The following is a 24,944-nucleotide window of genomic DNA, read 5'->3' on the forward strand; positions in this document are numbered from 1 at the left end:
ATTGAAATGGTACCAACCTACATGGTAATTGTCTGCAGGAATGATGGCTATGTTTGCTGAGAAGCTGATCTATTTGCTGGTTGTCTTGATGACTATAAGCTGCGAAAGTGTTGGTAAGTGTCAACTGTAAGAGTGTAGGTGAGTATCAACTGTAAGAGTGTAGGTGAGTATCAGCTGTAAGAGTGTAGGTGAGTATCAACTGTAAGAGTATAGGTGAGTATCAGCTGTAAGAGTGTAGGTGAGTATCAACTGTAAAAGTATAGGTGAGTATCAACTGTAAGAGTATAGGTGAGTATCAGCTGTAAGAGTGTAGGTGAATCTCAGCTGTAAGAGTATAGGTGATTATCAGCTGTAAGAGTATAAGTGAGTATAACTGTAAGAGTATAGGTGAGTATCAACTATAAGAGTATAGGTGAGTATCAACTGTAAGAGCGTAGGTGAGTATCAACTGTAAGAGTGTAGGTGAGTATCAGCTGTAAGAGTGTAGGTGAATATCAGCTGTAAGAGTGTAGGTGAATGTCACCTGTAAGAGTATAGGTGAGTATCAGCTGTAAGAGTGTAGGTGAATATCAGCTGTAGGGGTATAGGTGAGTATCAACTGTAAGAGTGTAGGTGAGTATCAACTGTAAGAGTGTAGGTGAGTATCAGCTGTAAGAGTGTAGGTGAGTATCAACTACAAGAGTGTAGGTGAGTATCAGCTGTAAGAGTAGAAATGAGTATCAACTGTAAGAGTGTAGGTGAGTATCAACTGTAAGAGTGTAGGTGAGTATCATCTGTAAGAGTATAGGTGAGTGTCAACTGTAAGAGTGTAGGTAAGTATAAGCTGTAAGAGTATAGGTGAGTATCAACTGTAAGAGTGTAGGTGAGTATCAACTGTAAGAGTGTAGGTGAGTATCAGCTGTAAGAGTGTAGGTGAGTATCAACTACAAGAGTGTAGGTGAGTATCAGCTGTAAGAGTATAGGTGAGTATCAGCTGTAAGAGTGTAGGTGAGTATCAGCTGTAAGAGTATAAGTGAGTATAACTGTAAGAGTATAGGTGAGTATCAACTGTAAGAGTATAGGTGAGTATCAACTGTAAGAGCGTAGGTGAGTATCAACTGTAAGAGTGTAGGTGAGTATCAGCTGTAAGAGTGTAGGTGAATATCAGCTGTAAGAGTGTAGGTGAATGTCAACTGTAAGAGTATAGGTGAGTATCAGCTGTAAGAGTGTAGATGAGTATCAGCTGTAAGAGTGTAGGTAAATATCAGCGGTAAGAGTGTAGGTGAATGTCAACTGAAAGAGTATAAGTGAGTAGCAGTTGTAAGAGTATAGGTGAGTATCAGCTGTAAGAGTGTAGGTGAGTATCAGCTGTAAGAGTATAAGTGAGTATAACTGTAAGAGTATAGGTGAGTATCAACTGTAAGAGTATAGGTGAGTATCAACTGTAAGAGCGTAGGTGAGTATCAACTGTAAGAGTGTAGGTGAGTATCAGCTGTAAGAGTGTAGGTGAATATCAGCTGTAAGAGTGTAGGTGAATGTCAACTGTAAGAGTATAGGTGAGTATCAGCTGTAAGAGTGTAGATGAGTATCAGCTGTAAGAGTGTAGGTAAATATCAGCGGTAAGAGTGTAGGTGAATGTCAACTGAAAGAGTATAAGTGAGTAGCAGTTGTAAGAGTGTAGATGAGTATCAGCTGTAAGAGTGTAGGTGAGTATCAACTACAAGAGTGTAGGTGAGTATCAGCTGTAAGAGTATAGGTGAGTATCAGCTGTAAGAGTGTAGGTGAGTATCAGCTGTAAGAGTATAAGTGAGTATAACTGTAAGAGTATAGGTGAGTATCAACTGTAAGAGTATAGGTGAGTATCAACTGTAAGAGCGTAGGTGAGTATCAACTGTAAGAGTGTAGGTGAGTATCAGCTGTAAGAGTGTAGGTGAATATCAGCTGTAAGAGTGTAGGTGAATGTCAACTGTAAGAGTATAGGTGAGTATCAGCTGTAAGAGTGTAGATGAGTATCAGCTGTAAGAGTGTAGGTAAATATCAGCGGTAAGAGTGTAGGTGAATGTCAACTGAAAGAGTATAAGTGAGTAGCAGTTGTAAGAGTGTAGATGAGTATCAGCTGTAAGAGTGTAGGTGAGTATCAACTACAAGAGTGTAGGTGGGTATCAGCTGTAAAAGTATAGGTGAGTATCAGCTGTAAGAGTATAAGTGAGTATAACTGTAAGAGTATAGGTGAGTATCAACTGTAAGAGTATAGGTGAGTATCAGCTGTAAGAGTGTAGGTGAATATCAGCTGTAAGAGTATAGGTGAGTGTCAACTGTAAGAGTGTAGGTAAGTATCAGCTGTAAGAGTATAGGTGAGTATCAACTGTAAGAGCGTAGGTGAGTATCAACTGTAAGAGTGTAGGTGAGTATCAGCTGTAAGAGTGTAGGTGAATATCAGCTGTAAGAGTGTAGGTGAATGTCAACTGTAAGAGTATAGGTGAGTATCAGCTGTAAGAGTGTAGGTGAGTATCAGCTGTAAGAGAGTAGGTGAATATCAGCTGTAAGAGTGTAGGTGAATGTCAACTGTAAGAGTATAGGTGAGTATCAACTGTAAGAGCGTAGGTGAGTATCAACTGTAAGAGTGTAGGTGAATATCAGCTGTAAGAGTATAGGTGAGTGTCAACTGTAAGAGTGTAGGTAAGTATCAGCTGTAAGAGTGTAGGTGAGTATCAACTGTAAGAGCGTAGGTGAGTATCAACTGTAAGAGTGTAGGTGAGTATCAGCTGTAAGAGTGTAGGTGAATATCAGCTGTAAGAGTGTAGGTGAATGTCAACTGTAAGAGTATAGGTGAGTATCAGCTGTAAGAGTGTAGGTGAGTATCAGCTGTAAGAGTGTAGGTGAATATCAGCTGTAAGAGTGTAGGTGAATGTCAACTGTAAGAGTGTAGGTGAGTATCAGCTGTAAGAGTGTAGGGGAGTATCAGCTGTAACAGTATAGGTGAGTATCAACTGTAAGAGTATAGGTGAGTATCAGCTGTAACAGTATAGGTGGGTATCAACTGTAAGAGTATAGGTGAGTATCAGCTGTAACAGTATAGGTGAGTATCAACTGTAAGAGTATAGGTGAGTATCAGCTGTAACAGTATAGGTGAGTATCAACTGTAAGAGTGTAGGTGAGTATCAGCTTTAAGAGTGTAGGTGAGTATCAGCTGTAAGAGTATAGGTGAGTATCAGCTGTAAGAGTATAGGTGAGTATCAGCTGTAAGAGTATAGGTGAGTATCAGCTGTAACAGTATAGGTGAGTATCAGCTGTAACAGTATAGGTGAGTATCAGCTGTAACAGTATAGGTGAGTATCAACTGTAAGAGTGTAGGTGAGTATCAGCTGTAAGAGTGTAGGTGAGTATCAGCTGTAAGAGTATAGGTGAGTATCAGCTGTAAGAGTATAGGTGAGTATCAGCTGTAAGAGTATAGGTGAGTATCAGCTGTAACAGTATAGGTGAGTATCAGCTGTAACAGTATAGGTGAGTATCAGCTGTAACAGTATAGGTGAGTATCAACTGTAAGAGTGTAGGTGAGTATAACTTCTATGATGATATTTGAGTATTAGATGTATGAGTATTAGTGAGTATTAGATGTAAAAGTGAAAGTCATTTCTTTGCCGTCTGAAAATTGTTCATATACATTTTGTTTTAAACTTTTTACCCTTTCTCAATATTTAAATTTCTAATTTTCAAAAAGTTATTTTTTTGTACTATATTTTTTGCAGCTAACTCCCTTTACCCTATTTGAGCTCTTTAACTGCATACTCATACAGTTTTTGTTTACATAATTAGTGACAGTTTACATAATGAATCTTGATATTTTAGCATTTTTTTTGTTTTTGTAGGTGGATCTTCCTGTGAAAATGGACCTATTTTCCCAACACATTCTGGGACATTGACTTCTCCGAGCTACCCTAATTCTTATGATCACAATCTTAATTGTAGTTGGACAATATCTGTTAATGGAGCATCGCAAATAACTCTCAATGTTACTATACTACATATAGAGCCCGACTATGACCATCTATATGTAAGTACTATATCTACTAAACTTTCTTTTTCCTAGTCTTTGTTTGTTCAACTAGTACCCTTCATGAACTAATGTGAATTCTATAACAATGCTGCTGTACACACTCAGTATGAGATTTATGTAATGATTTATATGATTATTTGTAATTGACAGTGTATCAATAAAAGCCTTTTAAAAAGTTTACTTGGTAAGAAAAAGACTGCTATGGACTTTTCATCTTTTCATTTTTATACAATTAAGAAAAACATGGCAAATACTGTGTTGAGTAGACGCTATTTCTTTTTAACATGCTTTGATAGCTTCTTTAAAATAGCTTTTATTTTTTGTATAGTTTGGCTACTTTTTCCACATCTAAGTTGGCATTAAAATAGATTAAAAACTGTGAATTTAAATTAGCCTTACAATTTCATAGGTAAGGATAAATGGTGACCCAATGGTTTTTAAAACGTTTTAAAGAGTCAGTCAATGGGCTTCATGATAGTATTATTAACATGTGCATGTAACTAGCACTAGCACCTCTGACTTGGGTCACATCAAGGCTGTTAGTAAAAATATGTGCTTCAGTATAGTAAGATTCCAAAAGAAAATAGTAAAAGTATTAAGACATAAAAGATAGAAGTTCACATATGTAAATACGTATGAAAATGCTGCATCATAAAGGTAAATCATATAATGTGAGCGATTATTCACATCTAACCTACATATATATGATCAGTGTACATATAAATGTTCTTTGTTGTAACAATATATATTATATAGATTTACATATGGTATATAATATATATATATTATACAGTTGTAGAAAAATATATAAATTTATATATATTTTATAATATATACATGCATATTATTTGGTTGTAAACATATATATGTATATATATATTTATATATGTATATGTATATATATATGTATATATATATATATATATATAAATTGTTTCCTCACCACGGATACCCCCTATGAGTGGTAAATTCTGCTCTAACTCGGGTCTCCTACCAGAGACCTGGGAGTTTGAGCACTCGCCTCAAGATCTTAGCTGTTCCCAATAGCGCACTTTTCTGCAACTCACCTGAGTTGATTGTTGTTGGTATTTGGGCAAGCCACATTTTAAGCGCCGGTGTTATTGCGCCCAGTGCCCCAATGACTACTGGGATTACAGTTGTTCTTACATTCCAGCATTTTTCAATTTCTTCTCCAAGAGGGAGATATTTCTCTACCTTTTCTTTTTCTTTGCTGGCTATATTGTAGTCATTGGGTACTGCTATATCTATTATAGTAGCCCTCTTGTTCTCCTTGTCTACCACCACTATATCTGGTTGGTTTGCCAGGACATGCTTGTCAGTTTGGATGTAGAAGTCCCAGAGGATCTTAGCGCGGTCATTTTCATCCACCATACCAGGGGCTTCCCACCAGTGTTGTGGTTTATTAAGGCCATACTCATCACATAGACTTCTATACACAATACCTGCGACATGATTATGCCGCTCAGTGTATGCGTTCCCTGCTAGCTGCCTGCATCCACTGATGATGTGTTGGATGGTCTCAGGTGCATCTTTGCACAGTCTGCATCTAGGATCGTCTCTAGTGTGATAGATTTTCGTTTGGAGTTGCCTTGTTGGGAGCACTTGCTCCAGGGCTGCCATGATTAGCGACTCTGTATTGGCCGTGAGGTTTCCTTTGTTCAGCCACATATATGTCTGGTGAAGATCGCCAACCTTAGATATTTATTGGTGGTAAGCACCATGAAGAGGTTTCGTGTGCCAGTCAATTTCCTCATCATCAGGGCGTAGGTCCGTTGTGAGAGCAGCCGATTGAAATTCAGCTAGCAACTTATCTGAGATGGCCATGGAGGCTGCATATGCTTTGATGCTTTGCTCCTCCTCTTTCACTGTCTGTTGTACACTTTTGAGTCCCCTACCGCCCTATATATATATATATATATATATATATATATATATATATATATATATATATATATATATATATATATATATATATATATATAGGGCAACTATATATATATATATATATAGTTGCAGAACCTATATATATATATATATATACCAGGGTTAATCGGGGTTTTCCCACTCAGGTTAACCCATATGGGTGGTAATTTCTGTTCAAACCCGGATCTCATACCAGAGACCTGGAATTTTGAGCCCTCGCCTCAAGATCTTAGCTGTTCCCAATAGTGCGCTTTTCTACAACTCAGCTGAGTTGTTTGCTGTCGGGATTTGAACAAGCCACATTTTATGCGCCAGTGTTATTGCGCCCATTGCACAAATGACTACTGGAACTACAGTTGATCTTACATATATATATTACATATATAATATATATATATGTATATTTATATATATATATATATGTTCCCACAAACAAACGAGCGGAAGCGAAGTTTGAGAGTTTTTATGATAAATGCATGTGCACACAACTTACGAAAATTATTCATCAACAATGAGACAAACCCTTGTCTCAAAGTTTTATCAAAAAATTTAATCATCGTTTTGTAGAGTCGTTAAAGTACAATAACGATACAAAACACATATAAGCTTATTTAACTACGTTTCCAAGTCTTTGTAAACCGTCGTTATTATCTTAAAACTTACCCATCTGATCGGATTATACACAAATAGACAGATTTATTTGGACGAAAATCGTTATTAAAATTTGCTAAGCCTCACTTTCATAAAAGTTACGACTGGAAATTGAAACGCCGAGCAACAGAGGATAGAACGATAAAGTCGTGCGAACTTTGCGAAAAAATAACATGCGCATTTCACCAGTCTATAGCATTGTCGAAGGTTTCTGTAATTAACATAGGAATACTGAAGTCGTTATATTTTTGCCGATTTCAAAGTAACTGACATTTTAGACTCTTGAGTACTTCGGTATTCTAACTGATGGTATTCCAACGCAGTGTAAGTAAAGGAAATGACGATGATATATTTATCTAACGATTCTTATGAGATTTTAAGATTGTGAGATTATACTTATGAGATTATAAAAACTATGACGCTTTTAAATGTAAGCAAAATTGTGTATTGGTTTTATATTATTACTATATTAATAATATTGGTTATTCTAATAATATCAGTGCATTTTTCTTCTAATGTTGGCCAATATTGCACTTCTCCTATTGCAGGGGGAAAGATATAAACATATAATCTTTTCCTTTCATTGTTGCTATTTGTTGTATATAATAACGCCCACACCCAGTACATTACAGCTACCATTGCAGTTATCCTATTGCATTTCAGTGCCATTTGACTGCTAATATTGCATTTCTCAACCATCAGTACCCTTTCTTTTTTTCCAATATCTTTTTGGTCGTGGGCTGTATGACAGTGGAATTTCTACTATATATAATCCTTGGGTACTGCTATATCTATTATAGTAGCCTTCTTGTTCTCCTTATCCACTACCACTATATCTGGTTGGTTTGTTAGGACATGCTTGTAAGTTCAAACTTAGAAGTCCCAGAGGATCTTAGCGCAGTCATTTTCATTGACCTTCCCAGGAGCTTCCCACTAGTGTTGTGGTTTATTAAGGTCATACTCATCCCATAGACTTCTATACACAACGCCTGCGACATGATTATGCTGCTCAGTGTATGCGTGTCCAGCTAGCTGTTTGCATCCACTGATGATGTGTTGGATGGTCTCAGGCGCATCTTTGCAGTCTGCATCTAGGATCGTTTATAGTGTGATAGATTTTTGTTTGGAGTTGCTTTGTTGGGAGCACTTGCTCCTGGGCTGCCATGAGTAGTGACTCTGTACTGGTCGTTAGGTTTCTTTTTTTCAGCCACATATATGTTTAGTAAAGATCGCCAAGCTTAGATATTTGTTGGTGGTAAGCACCATGAAGAGGTTTCATGTGCCAGTCAAGTTGCTCATCATCGCTACAAAGCTCCATTGTCAGAGCAGCCGATTGAAATTCAGCTGGCAACTTATTTGAGGTGGCCATGGAGGTTGCATAAGCTTTCATGCTTTGTTCTTTCTCTTTCAGGGTCTGCTGTACACTTTTGAGTCTCCTCCCTCCATCTTTGCTATTGAGATACAGTTTTGTAGTATTATATTTTGGGTAGAGAGCTCTATCCATGTTCAGCAGTTTACGAGTCGCTATTTCTGTTTTTTTGATGGCTTCTTCAGTCCACTTTATTATGCCTGCTGGGTATCTTATTACTGGCAGTGCGTAGGTGTTTATTGCCATGACTTGATTCCTGGCACTGAGCTGGCTTCGCAAGACCTGCCGAATGAGTTTTTTGTATTCGGTAATGGCTTCGTGACGTACTTCGGCTACATGGTTGATGTTGCTTTGCACAATCCACGAGTACTTTTACTCTGCTTCTATATCTTTGATGGTAACAATTGGCATTTTTAGATCATCTGCGTGCACAGAATAGTCTTTCTTGGGAATAAGCCTTCCACATTTCTCAGCACCGAAGGTCATTTCGATGTCCTTTCTGTATATACCTGAGTAAGGTGTATTAGCGAATCAATTTCCCTTTCCTTTCTAGCGTACATCTTGATGTCATTCATGTAGAAGAGGTGCTTTATTTTGGTGCCACTCTTAAACTGGTACCCATATTGAGTCTTCTCCAGCATAATGCTTGGAGAGTTTAGACATATGCAGAAGACCAGCGGTGAAAAGGAGTAACCTTGATAGATACCTCGCTTAATTTTGACACTCGCCAGCTTTTTGTCATTAGCCTCCAGTTCCGTCTTCCATTTGGTCATTGACACATTGATGAACGACACAAGGACAGGGTGAACATTGTACAACCTTAGGCACTCAAGTATCCAACTATGGGAAATTGAGTCATAGGCCTTTTTGTAGTCAATCCAAGCTATGGAAGGACTGGTATGCCTTCTCCTGCTGTCCTGACAGACTGTCCGATCTACCAGCAACTTATGTTTGACTCCTCAGGTGATGCGTCCAATTTTTTTCTGAGCACTGGTCATATAGTAACTTATGAGCTTTTCCAGTTTGTCTGCAACTATTCCTGAGAACAGTTTCCAGCATGTTATTGGCCGATAGTTCTTGGGAATTGGCCCCTGTTTCGGGTCTTTTATCAGAAGTACAGTTCATCCTTTGGTCAGCCATTCCAGATGGTCACCTTCTTATATTAGGCATTCCATCTGCTTTGCCATTCTAGTGTGAAGTGATGTCAATTTCTTCAACCAGAAGGCTTGAACCATGTCAGGTCCAGATGCTGCCCAGTTCTTCATACGCTGCACTCTACACTTGATGTCCTCTTCACTGATGGTGAGTCCTTGCTGAGCCTCAGTGTTTTAGTGGCTCTCTTTGAGCCTCTTCAGCCAATTTGCAGTGGTGTTATGAGTAGCCTCTTTCTTCCAGATGTTCATCCAGAACTTTGAGGTGCTCGATTTGGAGCATTTGGCATTGGCCTCCGTAGTTCACCTTTGAACTGGGAATACACTCTTGATGGATTATTGGTGAACAGTTTGTTCATTCTCTTGTTGTCCCGCTCTTTGGTGTACAGCTTCAGTCATGCTAAGAGTGCTACTAGCTGCTGTTTGGCAGATGTTAAAACTTCTATTGTGGCTTCCCTTTTTTAACATTCTAAACTGCGGCTGGAGCTTATTAACCACAGTTCTCACTAAGCCTACTAACTTTTTTGCGCAAGTCTTTGATCTTGTTTTGTAGCCTCATTGATAACGGTGCATCTTAGGTCGGTAAAACGCGCATATAAGGCGCATACAATGCATGTGCAGCGTGCATCTAAGGAACTAGTAACGCACACACGTTGTGGATACAATGCCGACACAAGTAATTAACAGCGCATTAACAAAAAAATATTTATAGCCTGTTAATAAAACAGGTCTAAAACATTACACAAAGTATTTTATTAATTATCTGTTTTAAAACAGGTCTAAAACATTTCAACTCATTTGTTTATGGCTTTTGTTTATATATATAAACAACTGCAACTGCAGAAGAGCGGAGGAATGCCCGCTAGAAGGACATTGCCTACCTATGAGCATTATCCACCAAGCAACTGTCACAGGTGCTAACCAACAAAACCAGTCATACATTGGACTTTGCGAAACAAAGTTTAAGGCTCACCACTCTAGCCGCAAAGCAACATTTAATGACACCAACAAAAAAAATAAAACCATCCTTAGCAAACATATATGGGAGCTAAAAGGTCATAACATTGCATATGACATTAAATGGAGCATTGGCAAGCAATCCGCTGCATACAACAACACATCTAATCTGTGCAACTTGTGCCTGCTAGAAAAATATTACATTGTTATGCACCCTGAAAAGAGTAGTCTGAATAAACGACAGGAAATAATATCAACCTGCAGACATGATAGGAAATTTCTTTTAGCTGGCAGTATTACATAAACACTTTCTATATAACTTTGGTTTTGGATAGTAACTTTTAAAAGCCTTCTATCTCATACGTAAGCTGCAGGTTTGTACTACCCAGATTTTAATTTTAATCTTTTAGTGATGCAGTTTTGAATGTGAGCCCTAACATTGGCAATACTGTAGTCATTTTTGCATGAGTTATTGTCTGATGATTGTATTCTGTACATGAAACTATTAGTAATAAAAACTCATTTTAGTCATCTCCTACTTCTTTTATATAATATTTATATATATAAATATATATATATAAATATATATATATACATTTATATACCATAAAACCTCTAATTGAATTCCATGGCGCTTTATTTCTCAACTCTTCCTCTACAATGGTGGTCAATTGGATGTGGCATTCAAGTAGAGGCTCAAGTTGTTTTTGCCAATGGCTCGTCAGAGTTTTGAGAAGATGAATGTAGCCTTTTTTCGGGCAAATCAATGTCGTCTATATTTTGCTCTCTATTTCCGGTGGAGCGATATTAAACCTTTTGGATGCAAAAAATCCTCTAACTTATCTTCAACTTATCAAAAATCTTTTGAGCTTTGAGCAAAAATCAAAAAGCTTTGAGAAACCGAGAAATATCTCTACCAGTTGATATCTATTGCTTGCAATTAACCTGCGGTGATACTAGCCTGTGTCCTGCTTTGCAATTTGTTTGAGCTTTCAATTTTTATTTTATTCTAAATTGGAAAACATGTTTTTATTTTATATCTACATATACATTTAAAATTGTTGCATAAAAGCTCATTGCACTCATTGATATGTTTGCTACAATTTGCGGCCAAATCTAGCTTTTTACGTGCAATAATAGAGGAGTTACGAGAGTTATTGGCGCGTTATTTTTTAACCCTTTTATAGTGGTGGTCAAATAGAGATGGAGTTCAAGTGGAGATGGTGTTGCGTCGAAGGTTTTACGGTTTGTATATAGTGTACATGTATATATATATATAAATATATATATAAATATATATAAACCGTAAAACCTCTGACATATATATATGTATGTATGTATCTATATATATACATATATACATAAACAATAAAGTATAGGCTAAAAGTCTATAAGGTCTAAAAGGCTATATATATGTATATATATATATATATATATATATATATATATATATATATATATATATATATATATATATATATATATATATATATACATATATATATATATATATATATATATATATATATATATATATATATACATGATTAACACCTGCGGCATAATCATGTCGCAGGTGTTGTGTATTGAAGTCTATGTGATGAGTATGGCCTTAATAAACCACAACACTGGTGGGAAGCTCTAATGACAGCGCTAAGATCCTCTGGGACTTCTACATTCGGACTGACAAGCATGTGCTAGCAAACCAACCAGATATAGTGGTGGTGGACAAGGAGAACAAGAGGGCTACTATAATAGATATAGCAGTACCCAATGACTACAATATAGCCAGCAAAGAAAAAGAAAAGGTAGAGAAATATCTCCCTCTTGGAGAAGAGATTGAAAATTGCTAAAATGTAAGAACAACTGTAATCCCAGTAGTCATTGGGGCAGTGGGCGCAATAACATCGGCGCATAAAATCTGGCTTGCCCAAATACCAACAGCAATCAACTCAGGTGAGTTGCAGAAAAGTGCGCTATTGGGAACAGCTAAGATCTTGAGGCGAGTGCTCAAACTCCCAGGTCTCTGGTAGGAGATCCAAGTTAGAGCAGAAATTACCACCCATATGGGGTATCCGGAGTGAGGAAACCAATTTTTTTTTATATATACATGTATATATCATCCGGACTGAAAAGCATGTCCTAACAAACCAACTATATCTAGTTGGTTTACAAACCAACAAGATATATAGTAATAACACAATGTTCTGTGCCACAATTACATTTGTACTCTCTACCAGAAACTTCCTTAGAGGACACTATGACCTTTGACCTTTGTATAGTTTAGTTAATACCATTAGTTCATTATGATTATATACACTTTTACCAGAAAGACAGTAACTATGTTCATGTTATAATGAGCTGCTTTTGAATGCTTCGTCAGTTTTTAATTTTTGCTACTCTAAATTAATTTTAGTAAACACTTCAAATCTGCTTTAGCTTTATAACAATTATAACCAGGCAAGAAGCAAAGAAATTAAGACAAATGGAACTATAGAGATACCTGGGAATGAAATACAAGTGAGATTCACCACAGATGGTTCTGTGAGCGGACAAGGATGGATCATTACGTGGATAGGTAACATTTATAAATCATTCCTATTATGCACATATATTACATTTATAAAACTGAAACCAAAACCGATCTCATATGTTAACAAAGTTAAGGTTGACAGTAAGAAAAAAATATAGAGGAAGCAGATTGTGGAACAACTAAAATAAAAGTAGGTGCGAAAACATAAGAAAACAAACGGAAATATAAAAATATGAAAAACTTAGTGCAAAGTTCTTGTCTTTGGCTTTCATCATTTTATAAATGTCTAATTCGGATAGAACACGTTGGTTTCAACTTGGAAATCATAGCCTAACTGAAACAAAGAACAAATAAAATTTCAACTAAAATTCACCTAAAATAAACAAATACGAAAACATTCCCAACACACAATGGAGCATCTAAAAAGTTGATTTCCATCCGGCTATCTCAGAAATGCAAACACTTGAAACTAGTCCAGTCTGATAAATACATTGAAGATTTATTTAGTATATTGACTAGACTATTTGTCAGTATTGCGCATAGTCTAGATTAAAAATGACATGTATTAGTATTAATAAAATGTTAGAATTACAAGTATTAGTAAGTGTAGAGTAGAAACAACAATAATCAGTAGTTATAAATTGTTAGAGCTGCATGTAGTACTGAGTGTAGACTAGAAACAATATATATCAGTAGTTATAAATTGTTAGAGCTGCATGTAATACTGAGTGTAGACTAGAAACAATATATATCAGTAGTTATAAATTGTTAGAGCTGCATGTAGTACTGAGTGTAGACTAGAAACAATATATATCAGTAGTTATAAATTGTTAGAGTTGCATGTAGTACTGAGTGTAGACTAGAAACAATATACATCAGTAGTTATAAATTGTTAGAGCGGCAAGTAGTACTGAGTGTAGACTAGAAACAATATATATCAGTAGATGTAAATTATTAGAGCGTCATGTAATATTGAGTGTGGACTAGAAACAATATATATTAGTATCAGCTGAGTATCAGCTGTAAGAGTGTAGGTGAGTATCAGCTGTAAGAGTATAGGTGAGTATCAACTGTAAGAGTATAGGTGAGTATCAACTGTGAGAGTGTAGGTGAGTATTAACTGTAAGAGTGTAGGTGAATATCAACTGTAAGAGTATAGGTGATTATTAGCTGTAAGAGTGTAGGTGAGTACCAGCTTTAAGAGTGTAGGTAAGTATCAACTGTAAGAGTATAGGTGAGTATCAGCTGTAAGAGTGTAGGTGAGTATCAACTGCAAGAGTGTAGGTGAGTATCAGCTTTAAGAGTGTAGGTAAGTATCAACTGTAAGAGTATAGGTGAGTATCAGCTGTAAGAGTGTAGGTGAGTATCAACTGTAAGAGTATAGGTGAGTATCAAACGTAAGAGTATAGGTGAGTATCAGCTTTAAGAGTGTAGGTAAGTATCAACTGTAAGAGTATAGGTGAGTATCAACTGTAAGAGTGTAGGTGAGTATCAGCTGTAAGAGTATAGGTGAGTATCAGCTGTAAGAGTATAGGTGAGTATCAGCTTTAAGAGTGTAGGTAAGTATCAACTGTAAGAGTATAGGTGAGTATCAGCTGTAAGAGTGTAGGTGAGTATCAACTGTAAGAGTGTAGGTGAATATCAGCTGTAAGAGTGTAGGTGAATGTCAACTGTAAGAGTATAGGTGAGTATCAACTGTAAGAGTGTAGGTGAGTATCAGCTGTAAGAGTGTAGGTGAGTATCAAACGTAAGAGTATAGGTGAGTATCAGCTGTAAGAGTATAAGGGAGTATCAGCTTTAAGAGTGTAGGTAAGTATCAACTGTAAGAGTATAGGTGAGTATCAGCTGTAAGAGTGTAGGTGAGTATCAACTGTAAGAGTATAGGTGAGTATCAAACGTAAGAGTGTAGATGAGTATCAACTGTAAGAGTATAGGTAAGTATCAGCTGTAAGAGTGTAGGTAAGTATCAACTGTAAGAGTGTAGGTGAGTATCAACTGTAAGAGTATAGGTGAGTATCAGCTGTAAGAGTATAGGTGATTATCAACTGTAAGAGTGTAGGTGAGTGTCAACTGTAAGAGTGTAGGTGAGTATCAACTGTAAGAGTATAGGTGAGTATCAACTGTAAGAGTATAGGTGAGTATCAGCTGTAAGAGTGTAGGTGAGTATCACCTGTAAGAGTGTAGGTGAGTATCAACTGTAAGAGTGTAGGTGAGTATCAACTGTAAGAGTATAGGTAAGTATCAGCTGTAAGAGTGTAGGTGAGTGTCAGCTGTAAGAGTATAGGTGAGTATCAACTGTAAGAGTAAAGGTGAGTATCAGCTGTAAGAGTATAGGTGAGTATCAGCTGTAAGAGTGTAGGTGAGTATCAACTGTAAGAGTATAGGTGAGTATCAACTGTAAAAGTGTAGGTATCAGATGTAAGAGTGTAGGTAAGTATCAACTGTAAGAGTATGGGTGAGTATCAAACGTAAGAGTGTAGGTGAGTATCAGCTGTAAGAGTATAGGTGAGTATAACTTCTATGATGATATTTGAGTATTAGATGTATGAGTATTGGTGAGTATTAGATGTAAAAGTGAAAGTCATTTCTTTGCCGTCTGAAAATTGTTCATATACATTTTGTTTTAAACTCTTTACCCTTTCTCAATTTCTAATTTTCAAAAAGTTATTTTTTTGTACTATATTTTTTGCAGCTAACTCCCTTTACCCTATTTGAGCTCTTTAACTGCATACTCATACAGTTTTTGTTTACATAATTAGTGACAGTTTACATAATGAATCTTGATATTTTAGCATTTCTTTTGTTTTTGTAGGTGGATCTTCCTGTGAAAATGGAACTATTTTCCCAACACATTCTGGGACATTGACTTCTCCGAGCTACCCTAATTCTTATGATCACAATCTTAATTGTAGTTGGACAGTATCTGTTAATGGAGCATCGCAAATAACTCTCAATGTTACTATACTATATATAGAGCCATGCTGTGACAATCTATTTGTAAGTACTATAACTACTAAACTTTCCTTTTCCTAGTCTTTGTTCAACTAATACCCTTCATGAACATATATGAATTCTATAACAATGCTGCTGTACACACTCAGTATGAGATTTATGTAATGATTTATATGATTATATGTAATGATATATATGGTTATATGTAATGATATATATGGTTATATGTAATGATATATATGGTTATATGTAATGATTTATATGGTTATATGTAATGATATATATGGTTATATGTTATGATTTATATGGTTATATGTAATGATATATATGGTTATATGTAATGATATATATGGTTATATGTAATGATTTATATGGTTACATGTAATGATATATATGGTTATATGTAATGATTAATATGGTTATATGTAATGATTTATATGGTTATATGTAATGATATATATGGTTATATGTAATGATATATATGGTTATATGTAATGATATATATGGTTATATGTAATGATTTATATGGTTATATGTAATGATATATATGGTTATATGTAATAATATATATGGTTATATGTAATGATTTATATGGTTATATGTTATGATTTATATGGTTATATGTAATGATATATATGGTTATATGTAATGATATATATGGTTTTATGTAATGATTTATATGGTTATATGTAATGATATATATGGTTATATGTAATGATATATATGGTTATATGTAATGATTTATATGGTTATATGTAATGATATATACGGTTATATGTAATGATATATATGGTTATATGTAATGATATATATGGTTATATGTAATGATATATATGGTTATATGTAATGATTTATATGGTTATATGTAATGATTTATATGGTTATATGTAATGATTTATATGGTTATATGTAATGGTATGTATGGTTATATGTAATGATATATATGGTTATATGTAATGATATATATGGTTATATGTAATGATATATATGGTTATATGTAATGATTTATATGGTTATATGTAATGATATATATGGTTATATGTAATGATTTATATGGTTATATGTAATGATATATATGGTTATATGTTATGATTTATATGGTTATATGTAATGATATATATGGTTATATGTAATGATATATATGGTTATATGTAATGATTTATATGGTTATATGTAATTGACAGTGCATCAATAAAAGACTTTTAGAAAGTTTACTGGATAAGAAAAAGACTGCCTTGGACTTTTCATCTTTTCATTTTTATACAATTAAGAAAAACATGGCAAATACTGTGTTGAGTAGATGCTATTTCTTTTTAACATGCTTTGATAGCTCCTTTAAAATAGCTTTTATATTTTTGTATAGTTCGGCTACTTTTTCCACATCTAAGTTGGCATTAAAATAGATTAAAAACCTGTGAATTTAAATTAGCCTTACAATTTCATAGGTAAGGGTAAATGGTGACCCAATCACTAAGGATAAATGGTGACCCAATCACTAAGGATAAATGGTGACCCAATCACTAAGGATAAATGGTGACCCAATCACTAAGGATAAATAGTGACCCAATCACTAAGGATAAATGGTGACCCAATGGTTTTTAAAACATTTTAAAAGAGCCATTCAATGGGCTTCATGATAGTATTATTAACATGTGCATGTAACTAGCACTTAGTGCTAGGCACCTCTGACTTGGGTCACATCAAGGCTGTTAGTAAAAATATGTGCTTCAGTATACTAAGACTCCAAAAGAAAATAGTAAAAGTATTAAGATACAAAAGATAGAAGTTCACATATGTTTTCACGTATGAAAATGCTGTATCATAAAGGTAAATCATATAATGTGAGCGATTATTCACATCTAACCTACATATATATGATCAGTGTACATATAAATGTTCTTTGTTGTAACAATATATATTATATAGATTTACATATGGTATATAATATATGTATTATACAGTTGTAGAAAATTATATAAATTTATATATATTTTATAATGTATACATGTATATTACATAGTTGTAGACATATATATGTATATATATATTTATATATGTATATGTATATATATATATACCAGGGTTAATCGGGGTTTTCCCACTCAGGTTAACCCATATGGGTGGTAATTTCTGTTCAAACCCGGATCTTATACCAGAGACTTGGAAATTTGAGCACTCGCCTCAAGATCTTAGCTGTTCCCAAATAGTGCGCTTTTCTACAACTCACCTGAGTAGATTGCTGTCGGGATCTGAACAAGCCACATTTTATGCGCCGGTGTTATTGCGCCCGTTGCCCAAACGACTACTGAAACTACAGTTGATCTTACATATATATATTATATATATAATATATATATATGTATATTTATATATATATATGTTCCCACGAACAAACGAACGGAAACGAAGTTTGAGAGTTTTTATGATAAATGCATGTGCACACAACTTACGAAAATTATTCATCAACAATGAGACAAACCCTTGTCTCAAAGTTTCATCAAAAAATTTAATCATCGTTTTGTAGAGTCGTTAAAGTATAATAACGATACAAAACACATATAAGCCTATTTAACTATGTTACCAAGTCTTTGTAAATCGTTGTTATTATCTTAAAACTTACCCATCTGATCGGATTATACACAAATAGACAGATTTATTTGGACGAAAATAGTTATTAAAATTTGCTAAGCCTCACTTTCATAAAAGTTAAGACCGGAAATTGAAACGTCGAGCGACAGAGAATAGAACGATAAAGTCGTGCGAATTTTACGAAAAAATAACATGCACATTTCACCAGTCTATAGCATTGTCGAAGGTTTCTGTAATTAACGTAGGAATACTGAAGTCGTTTTATTTTTGCCGATTTCAAAGTAACTGACATTTTAGACTCTTGAGTACTTCGGTATTCTAACTGATGGTATTCCAACGCAGTGTAAGTAAAGGAAATGACGATGATATATTTTTCTAACGATTCTTATGAGATTTTAAGGTTGTGAGATTATACTTATGAGATTATAAAAACAATGAGGCTTTTATATGTAAGCAAAATTGTGTATTGGTTTTATATTATTACTATATTAATAATATTGGTTATTCTAATAATATCAGTGCATTTTACTTCTAATATTGGCCAATATTGCATTTCTCCTATTGCAGGGGGAAAGATATAAACATATAATCTTTTCCTTTCATTGTTGCTATTTGTTGTATGCAATAACACCCACACCCGGTACATTACTGCTACCATTGCAGTTATCCTATTGCATTGCAGTGCCATTTGACTGCTAATATTGCATTTCTCAACCATCAGTACCCTTTCTTTTTTTCAATATCTCTTTGGTCGTGGCCAGACTAACAGTGGAATTTCTAGTATATATAATCCTTGGGTACTGCTATATCTATTATAGTAGCCCTCTTGTTCTCCTTGTCTACCACCACTAAATCTGGTTGGTTTGCCAGGACATGCTTGTAAGTTCAAATTTAGAAGTCCCAGAGGATCTTAGCGCAGTCATTTTCATTGACCTTCCCAGGAGCTTCCCACTAGTGTTGTGGTTTATTAAGGTCATACTCATCCCATAGACTTCTATACACAATGCCTGTGACATGATTTTGCTGCTCAGTGTATGCGTGTCCAGCTAGCTGTTTGCATCCACTGATGATGTGTTGGATGGTCTCAGGTGCATCTTTGCAGTCTGCATCTAGGATCGTTTATAGTGTGATAGATTTTTGTTTGGAGTTGCTTTGTTGGGAGCACTTGCTCCTGGGCTGCCATGAGTAGTGACTCTGTACTGGTCGTTAGGTTTCTTTTTTTCAGCCACATATATGTTTAGTAAAGATCGCCAAGCTTAGATATTTGTCGGTGGTAAGCACCATGAAGAGGTTTCATGTGCCAGTCAAGTTGCTCATCATCGCTACAAAGCTCCATTGTCAGAGCAGCCGATTGAAATTCAGCTGGCAACTTATTTGAGGTGGCCATGGAGGTTGCATAAGCTTTCATGCTTTGTTCTTTCTCTTTCTCTTTCAGGGTCTGCTGTACACTTTTGAGTCTCCTCCCTCCATCTTTGCTATTGAGATACAGTTTTGTAGTATTATATTTTGGGTAGAGAGCTCTATCCATGTTCAGCAGTTTACGAGTTGCTATTTCTGTTTTTTTGATGGCTTCTTTAGTCCACTTTATTATGCCTGCTGGGTATCTTATTACTGGCAGTGCGTAGGTGTTTATTGCCATGACTTGATTCCTGGCACTGAGCTGGCTTCGCAAGACCTGCCGAATGAGTTTTTTGTATTCGGTAATGGCTTCGTGACGTACTTCGGCTACATGGTTGATGTTGCTTTGCACAATCCACGAGTACTTTTACTCTGCTTCTATATCTTTGATGGTAAAAATTGGCATTTTTAGATCATCTGCGTGCACAGAGTAGTCTTTCTTGGGAATAAGCCTTCCACATTTCTCAGCACCGAAGGTCATTTCGATGTCCTTTCTGTATATACCTGAGTAAGGTGTATTAGCGAATCAATTTCCCTTTCCTTTCTAGCGTACATCTTGATGTCATTCATGTAGAAGAGGTGCTTTATTTTGGTGCCACTCTTAAACTGGTACCCATATTGAGTCTTCTCCAGCATAATGCTTGGAGAGTTTAGACATATGCAGAAGACCAGCGGTGAAAAGGAGTAACCTTGATAGATACCTCGCTTAATTTTGACACTCGCCAGCTTTTTGTCATTAGCCTCCAGTTCCGTCTTCCATTTGGTCATTGACACATTGATGAACGACACAAGGACAGGGTGAACATTGTACAACCTTAGGCACTCAAGTATCCAACTATGGGAAATTGAGTCATAGGCCTTTTTGTAGTCAATCCAAGCTATGGAAGGATTGGTATGCCTTCTCCTGCTGTCCTGACAGACTGTCCGATCTACCAGCAACTTATGTTTGACTCCTCAGGTGATGCGTCCAATTTTTTTCTGAGCACTGGTCATATAGTAACTTATGAGCTTTTCCAGTTTGTCTGCAACTATTCCTGAGAACAGTTTCCAGCATTTTATTGGCGATAGTTCTTGGGAATTGGCCCCTGTTTCGGGTCTTTTATCAGAAGTACAGTTCATCCTCTGGTCAGCCATTCCAGATGGTCACCTTCTTATATTAGGCATTCCATCTGCTTTGCCATTCTAGTGTGAAGTGATGTCAATTTCTTCAACCAGAAGGCTTGAACCATGTCAGGTCCAGATGCTGCCCAGTTCTTCATACGCTGCACTCTACACTTGATGTCCTCTTCACTGATGGTGAGTCCTTGCTGAGCCTCAGTGTTTTAGTGGCTCTCTTTGAGCCTCTTCAGCCAATTTGCAGTGGTGTTATGGGTAGCCTCTTTCTTCCAGATGTTCATCCAGAACTTTGAGGTGCTCGATTTGGAGCATTTGGCATTGGCCTCCGTAGTTCACCTTTGAACTGGGAATACACTCTTGATGGATTATTGGTGAACAGTTTGTTTATTTTCTTGTTGTCCCGCTCATTGGTGTACCGCTTCAGTCATGCTAAGAGTGCTACTAGCTGCTGTTTGGCAGATGCTAAAACTTTTATTGTGGCTTCCCTTTTTTAACATTCTAAACTGCGGCTGGAGCTTATTAACCACAGTTCTCACTAAGCCTACTAACTTTTTTGCGCAAGTCTTTGATCTTGTTTTGTAGCCTCATTGATAACGGTGCATCTTAGGTCGGTAAAACGCGCATATAAGGCGCATACAATGCATGTGCAGCGTGCATCTAAGGAACTAGTAACGCACACACGTTGTGGATACAATGCCGACACAAGTAATTAACAGCGCATTAACAAAAAAATATTTATAGCCTGTTAATAAAACAGGTCTAAAACATTACACAAAATATTTTATTAATTATCTGTTTTAAAACAGGTCTAAAACATTTCAACTCATTTGTTTATGGCTTTTGTTTATATATATAAACAACTGCAACTGCAGAAGAGCGGAGGAATGCCCGCTAGAAGGACATTGCCTACCTATGAGCATTATCTACCAAGCAACTGTCACAGGTGCTAACCAACAAAACCAGTCATACATTGGACTTTGCGAAACAAAGTATAAGGCTCACCACTCTAGCCGCAAAGCAACATTTAATGACACCAACAACAAAAATAAAACCACCCTTAGCAAACATATATGGGAGCTAAAAGGTCATAACATTGCATATGACATTAAATGGAGCATTGGCAAGCAATCCGCTGCATACAACAACACATCTAATCTGTGCAACTTGTGCCTGCTAGAAAAATATTACATTGTTATGCACCCTGAAAAGAGTAGTCTGAATAAACGACAGGAAATAATATCAACCTGCAGACATGATAGGAAATTTCTTTTAGCTGGCAGTATTACATAAACACTTTTTATATAACTTTGGTTTTGGATAGTAACTTTTAAAAGCCTTCTATCTCATACGTAAGCTGCAGGTTTGTACTACCCAGATTTTAATTTTAATCTTTTAGTGATGCAGTTTTGAATGTGAGCCCTAACATTGGCAATACTGTAATCATTTTAGCATGAGTTATTGTCTGATGATTGTACTCTGTACATAAAACTATTAGTAATAAAAACTCATTTTGATCATCTCCTACTTCTTTTATATAATATTTATATATATATAAATATATATATAAATACATTTATATACCATAAAACCTCTAATTGAATTCCATGGCGCTTTATTTCTCAACTCTTCCTCTACAATGGTGGTCAATTGGATGTGGCATTCAAGTAGAGGCTCAAGTTGTTTTTGCCAATGGCTCGTCAGAGTTTTGAGAAGATGAATGTAGCAATTTTTCGGGCTAATCAATGTCGTCTATATTTTGCTCTCTATTTCCGGTGGAGCGATATTAAACCTTTTGGATGCAAAAGGTTATTTTTTAACCCTTTTATAGTGGTGGTCAAATAGAGATGGAGTTCAAGTGGAGATGGTGTTGCGTCGAAGGTTTTACGGTTTGTATATAGTGTACATGTATATATATATATAAATATATATATAAATATATATAAACCGTAAAACCTCTGACATATATATATGTATGTATGTATCTATATATATACATATATACATATACAATAAAGTATAGGCTAAAAATCTATAAGGTCTAAAAGGCTATATATATGTATATATATATATATATATGTGTATATATATATATATATATATATATATATATATATATATATATATATATATATATATATATATATATATATATATATATATATATATATATATATATATATACTCATGCTACAGACAGTACTGTTTCGGCTATTGAAGCCTCATCAGTGCAGCTCAGAGCTTAGGCAAGGGACACAAATCCCATTACCAATGAGAGTTGACTTCCTACCATGAAACAACTAAGTTGCCTCGCAGACTTATATATATATATATATATATATATATATATATATATATATATATATATATATATATATATATATATATATATATATATATATATATATATATATATATATTTGTGCAAAGCTCATCACTTTTGTGATTTGAGCACTCTGGTGCCAGCACATTGACTTTCTTAAAGTCTGCGAGGCAACTTAGTTGTTTCGTGGCAGGAAGTCAACTCTCATTGGTAATGGGATTTGTGTCCCTTGCCTAAGCTCTGAGCTGCACTGATGAGGCTTCGATAGCCGAAACAGTACTGTCTGTAGCATGAGTATATGCTCCCTTACTTCGGTTTGGTTGAGCACTCTGTGAGAGGTGCGGCACTATTAGCCTTTGTGCAAAGCTCATCACTTTTGTGATTTGAGCACTCTGGTGCCAGCACATTGACTTTCTTAAAGTCTGCGAGGCAACTTAGTTGTTTCGTGGCAGGAAGTCAACTCTCATTGGTAATGGGATTTGTGTCCCTTGCCTAAGCTCTGAGCTGCACTGATGAGGCTTCAATAGCCGAAACAGTACTGTCTGTAGCATGAGTATATATATATATATATATATATATATATATATATATATTTATATATATATGATTAACACCTGCGGCATAACCATGTCGCAGGTTTTGTGTATTGAAGTCTATGTGATGAGTATGGCCTTAATAAACCACAACACTGATGGGAAGCTCTAATGACAGCGCTAAGATCCTCTGGGACTTCTACATTCGGACTGACAAGCATGTGCTAGCAAACCAACCAGATATAGTGGTAGTAGACAAGGAGAACAAGAGAGCTACTATAATAGATATAGCAGTACCCAATGACTACAATATAGCCAGCAAAGAAAAAGAAAAAGTAGAGAAATATCTCCCTCTTGGAGAAGAGATTGAAAATTGCTGGAATGTAAGAACAACTGTAATCCCAGTAGTCATTGGGGCAGTGGGCGCAATAACATCGGCGCATAAAATCTGGCTTGCCCAAATACCAACAGCAATCAACTCAGGTGAGTTGCAGAAAAGTGCGCTATTGGGAACAGCTAAGATCTTGAGGCGAGTGCTCAAACTCCCAGGTCTCTGGTAGGAGATCCAAGTTAGAGCAGAAATTACCACCCATATGGGGTATCCGGAGTGAGGAAACCAATTTTTTTTATATATACATGTATATATCATCCGGACTGAAAAGCATGTCCTAACAAACCAACAAGATATATAGTAATAACACAATGTTCTGTGCCACAATTACATTTGTACTCTCTACCAGAAACTTCCTTAGAGGACACTATGACCTTTGACCTTTGTATAGTTTAGTTAATACCATTAGTTCATTATGATTATATACACTTTTACCAGAAAGACAGTAACTATGTTCATGTTATAATGAGCTGCTTTTGAATGCTTCGTCAGTTTTTAATTTTTGCTACTCTAAATTAATTTTAGTAAACACTTCAAATCTGCTTTAGCTTTATAACAATTATAACCAGGCAAGAAGCAAAGAAATTAAGACAAATGGAACTATAGAGATACCTGGGAATGAAATACAAGTGAGATTCACCACAGATGGTTCTGTGAGCGGACAAGGATGGATCATTACGTGGATAGGTAACATTTATAAATCATTCCTATTATGCACATATATTACATTTATAAAACTGAAACCAAAACCGATCTCATATGTTAACAAAGTTAAGGTTGACAGTAAGAAAAAAATATAGAGGAAGCAGATTGTGGAACAACTAAAATAAAAGTAGGTGCGAAAACATAAGAAAACAAACGGAAATATAAAAATATGAAAAACTTAGTGCAAAGTTCTTGTCTTTGGCTTTCATCATTTTATAAATGTCTAATTCGGATAGAACACGTTGGTTTCAACTTGGAAATCATAGCCTAACTGAAACAAAGAACAAATAAAATTTCAA

The 24,944-nt window shown here is 35.6% G+C and overlaps 2 protein-coding genes across 2 annotated transcripts in view; one reads left to right on the forward strand and one right to left on the reverse strand.

Annotated features, from left to right (window-relative positions):
• LOC137402143 (CUB domain-containing protein 2-like) overlaps positions 1–24,944 on the forward strand; it is a 28,272-nt gene that overhangs the window by 2,654 nt on the left and 674 nt on the right. Inside the window, exons 2-6 of the mRNA XM_068088614.1 lie at positions 39–113; positions 3,849–4,033; positions 12,569–12,686; positions 15,554–15,638; positions 24,510–24,627. Coding sequence (XP_067944715.1) covers positions 41–113; positions 3,849–4,033; positions 12,569–12,686; positions 15,554–15,588 — 411 coding nt within the window. The 5' untranslated portion in view covers positions 39–40 and the 3' untranslated portion in view covers positions 15,589–15,638; positions 24,510–24,627. The remainder of the gene's footprint in view (positions 1–38; positions 114–3,848; positions 4,034–12,568; positions 12,687–15,553; positions 15,639–24,509; positions 24,628–24,944) is intronic.
• LOC137402859 (uncharacterized) lies at positions 19,420–20,348 on the reverse strand. The gene is made up of 2 exons (XM_068089367.1): positions 20,085–20,348; positions 19,420–19,857 (listed from the first exon to the last, which is right to left on the reverse strand). The coding sequence occupies exons 1-2, from the start codon at positions 20,346–20,348 to the stop codon at positions 19,420–19,422; spliced, it is 702 nt and encodes a 233-aa protein (XP_067945468.1).

The sequence above is a fragment of the Watersipora subatra genome, chromosome 8 (assembly GCF_963576615.1).
Source record: "Watersipora subatra chromosome 8, tzWatSuba1.1, whole genome shotgun sequence".
Taxonomy (NCBI): Eukaryota; Metazoa; Bryozoa; class Gymnolaemata; order Cheilostomatida; family Watersiporidae; genus Watersipora; species Watersipora subatra.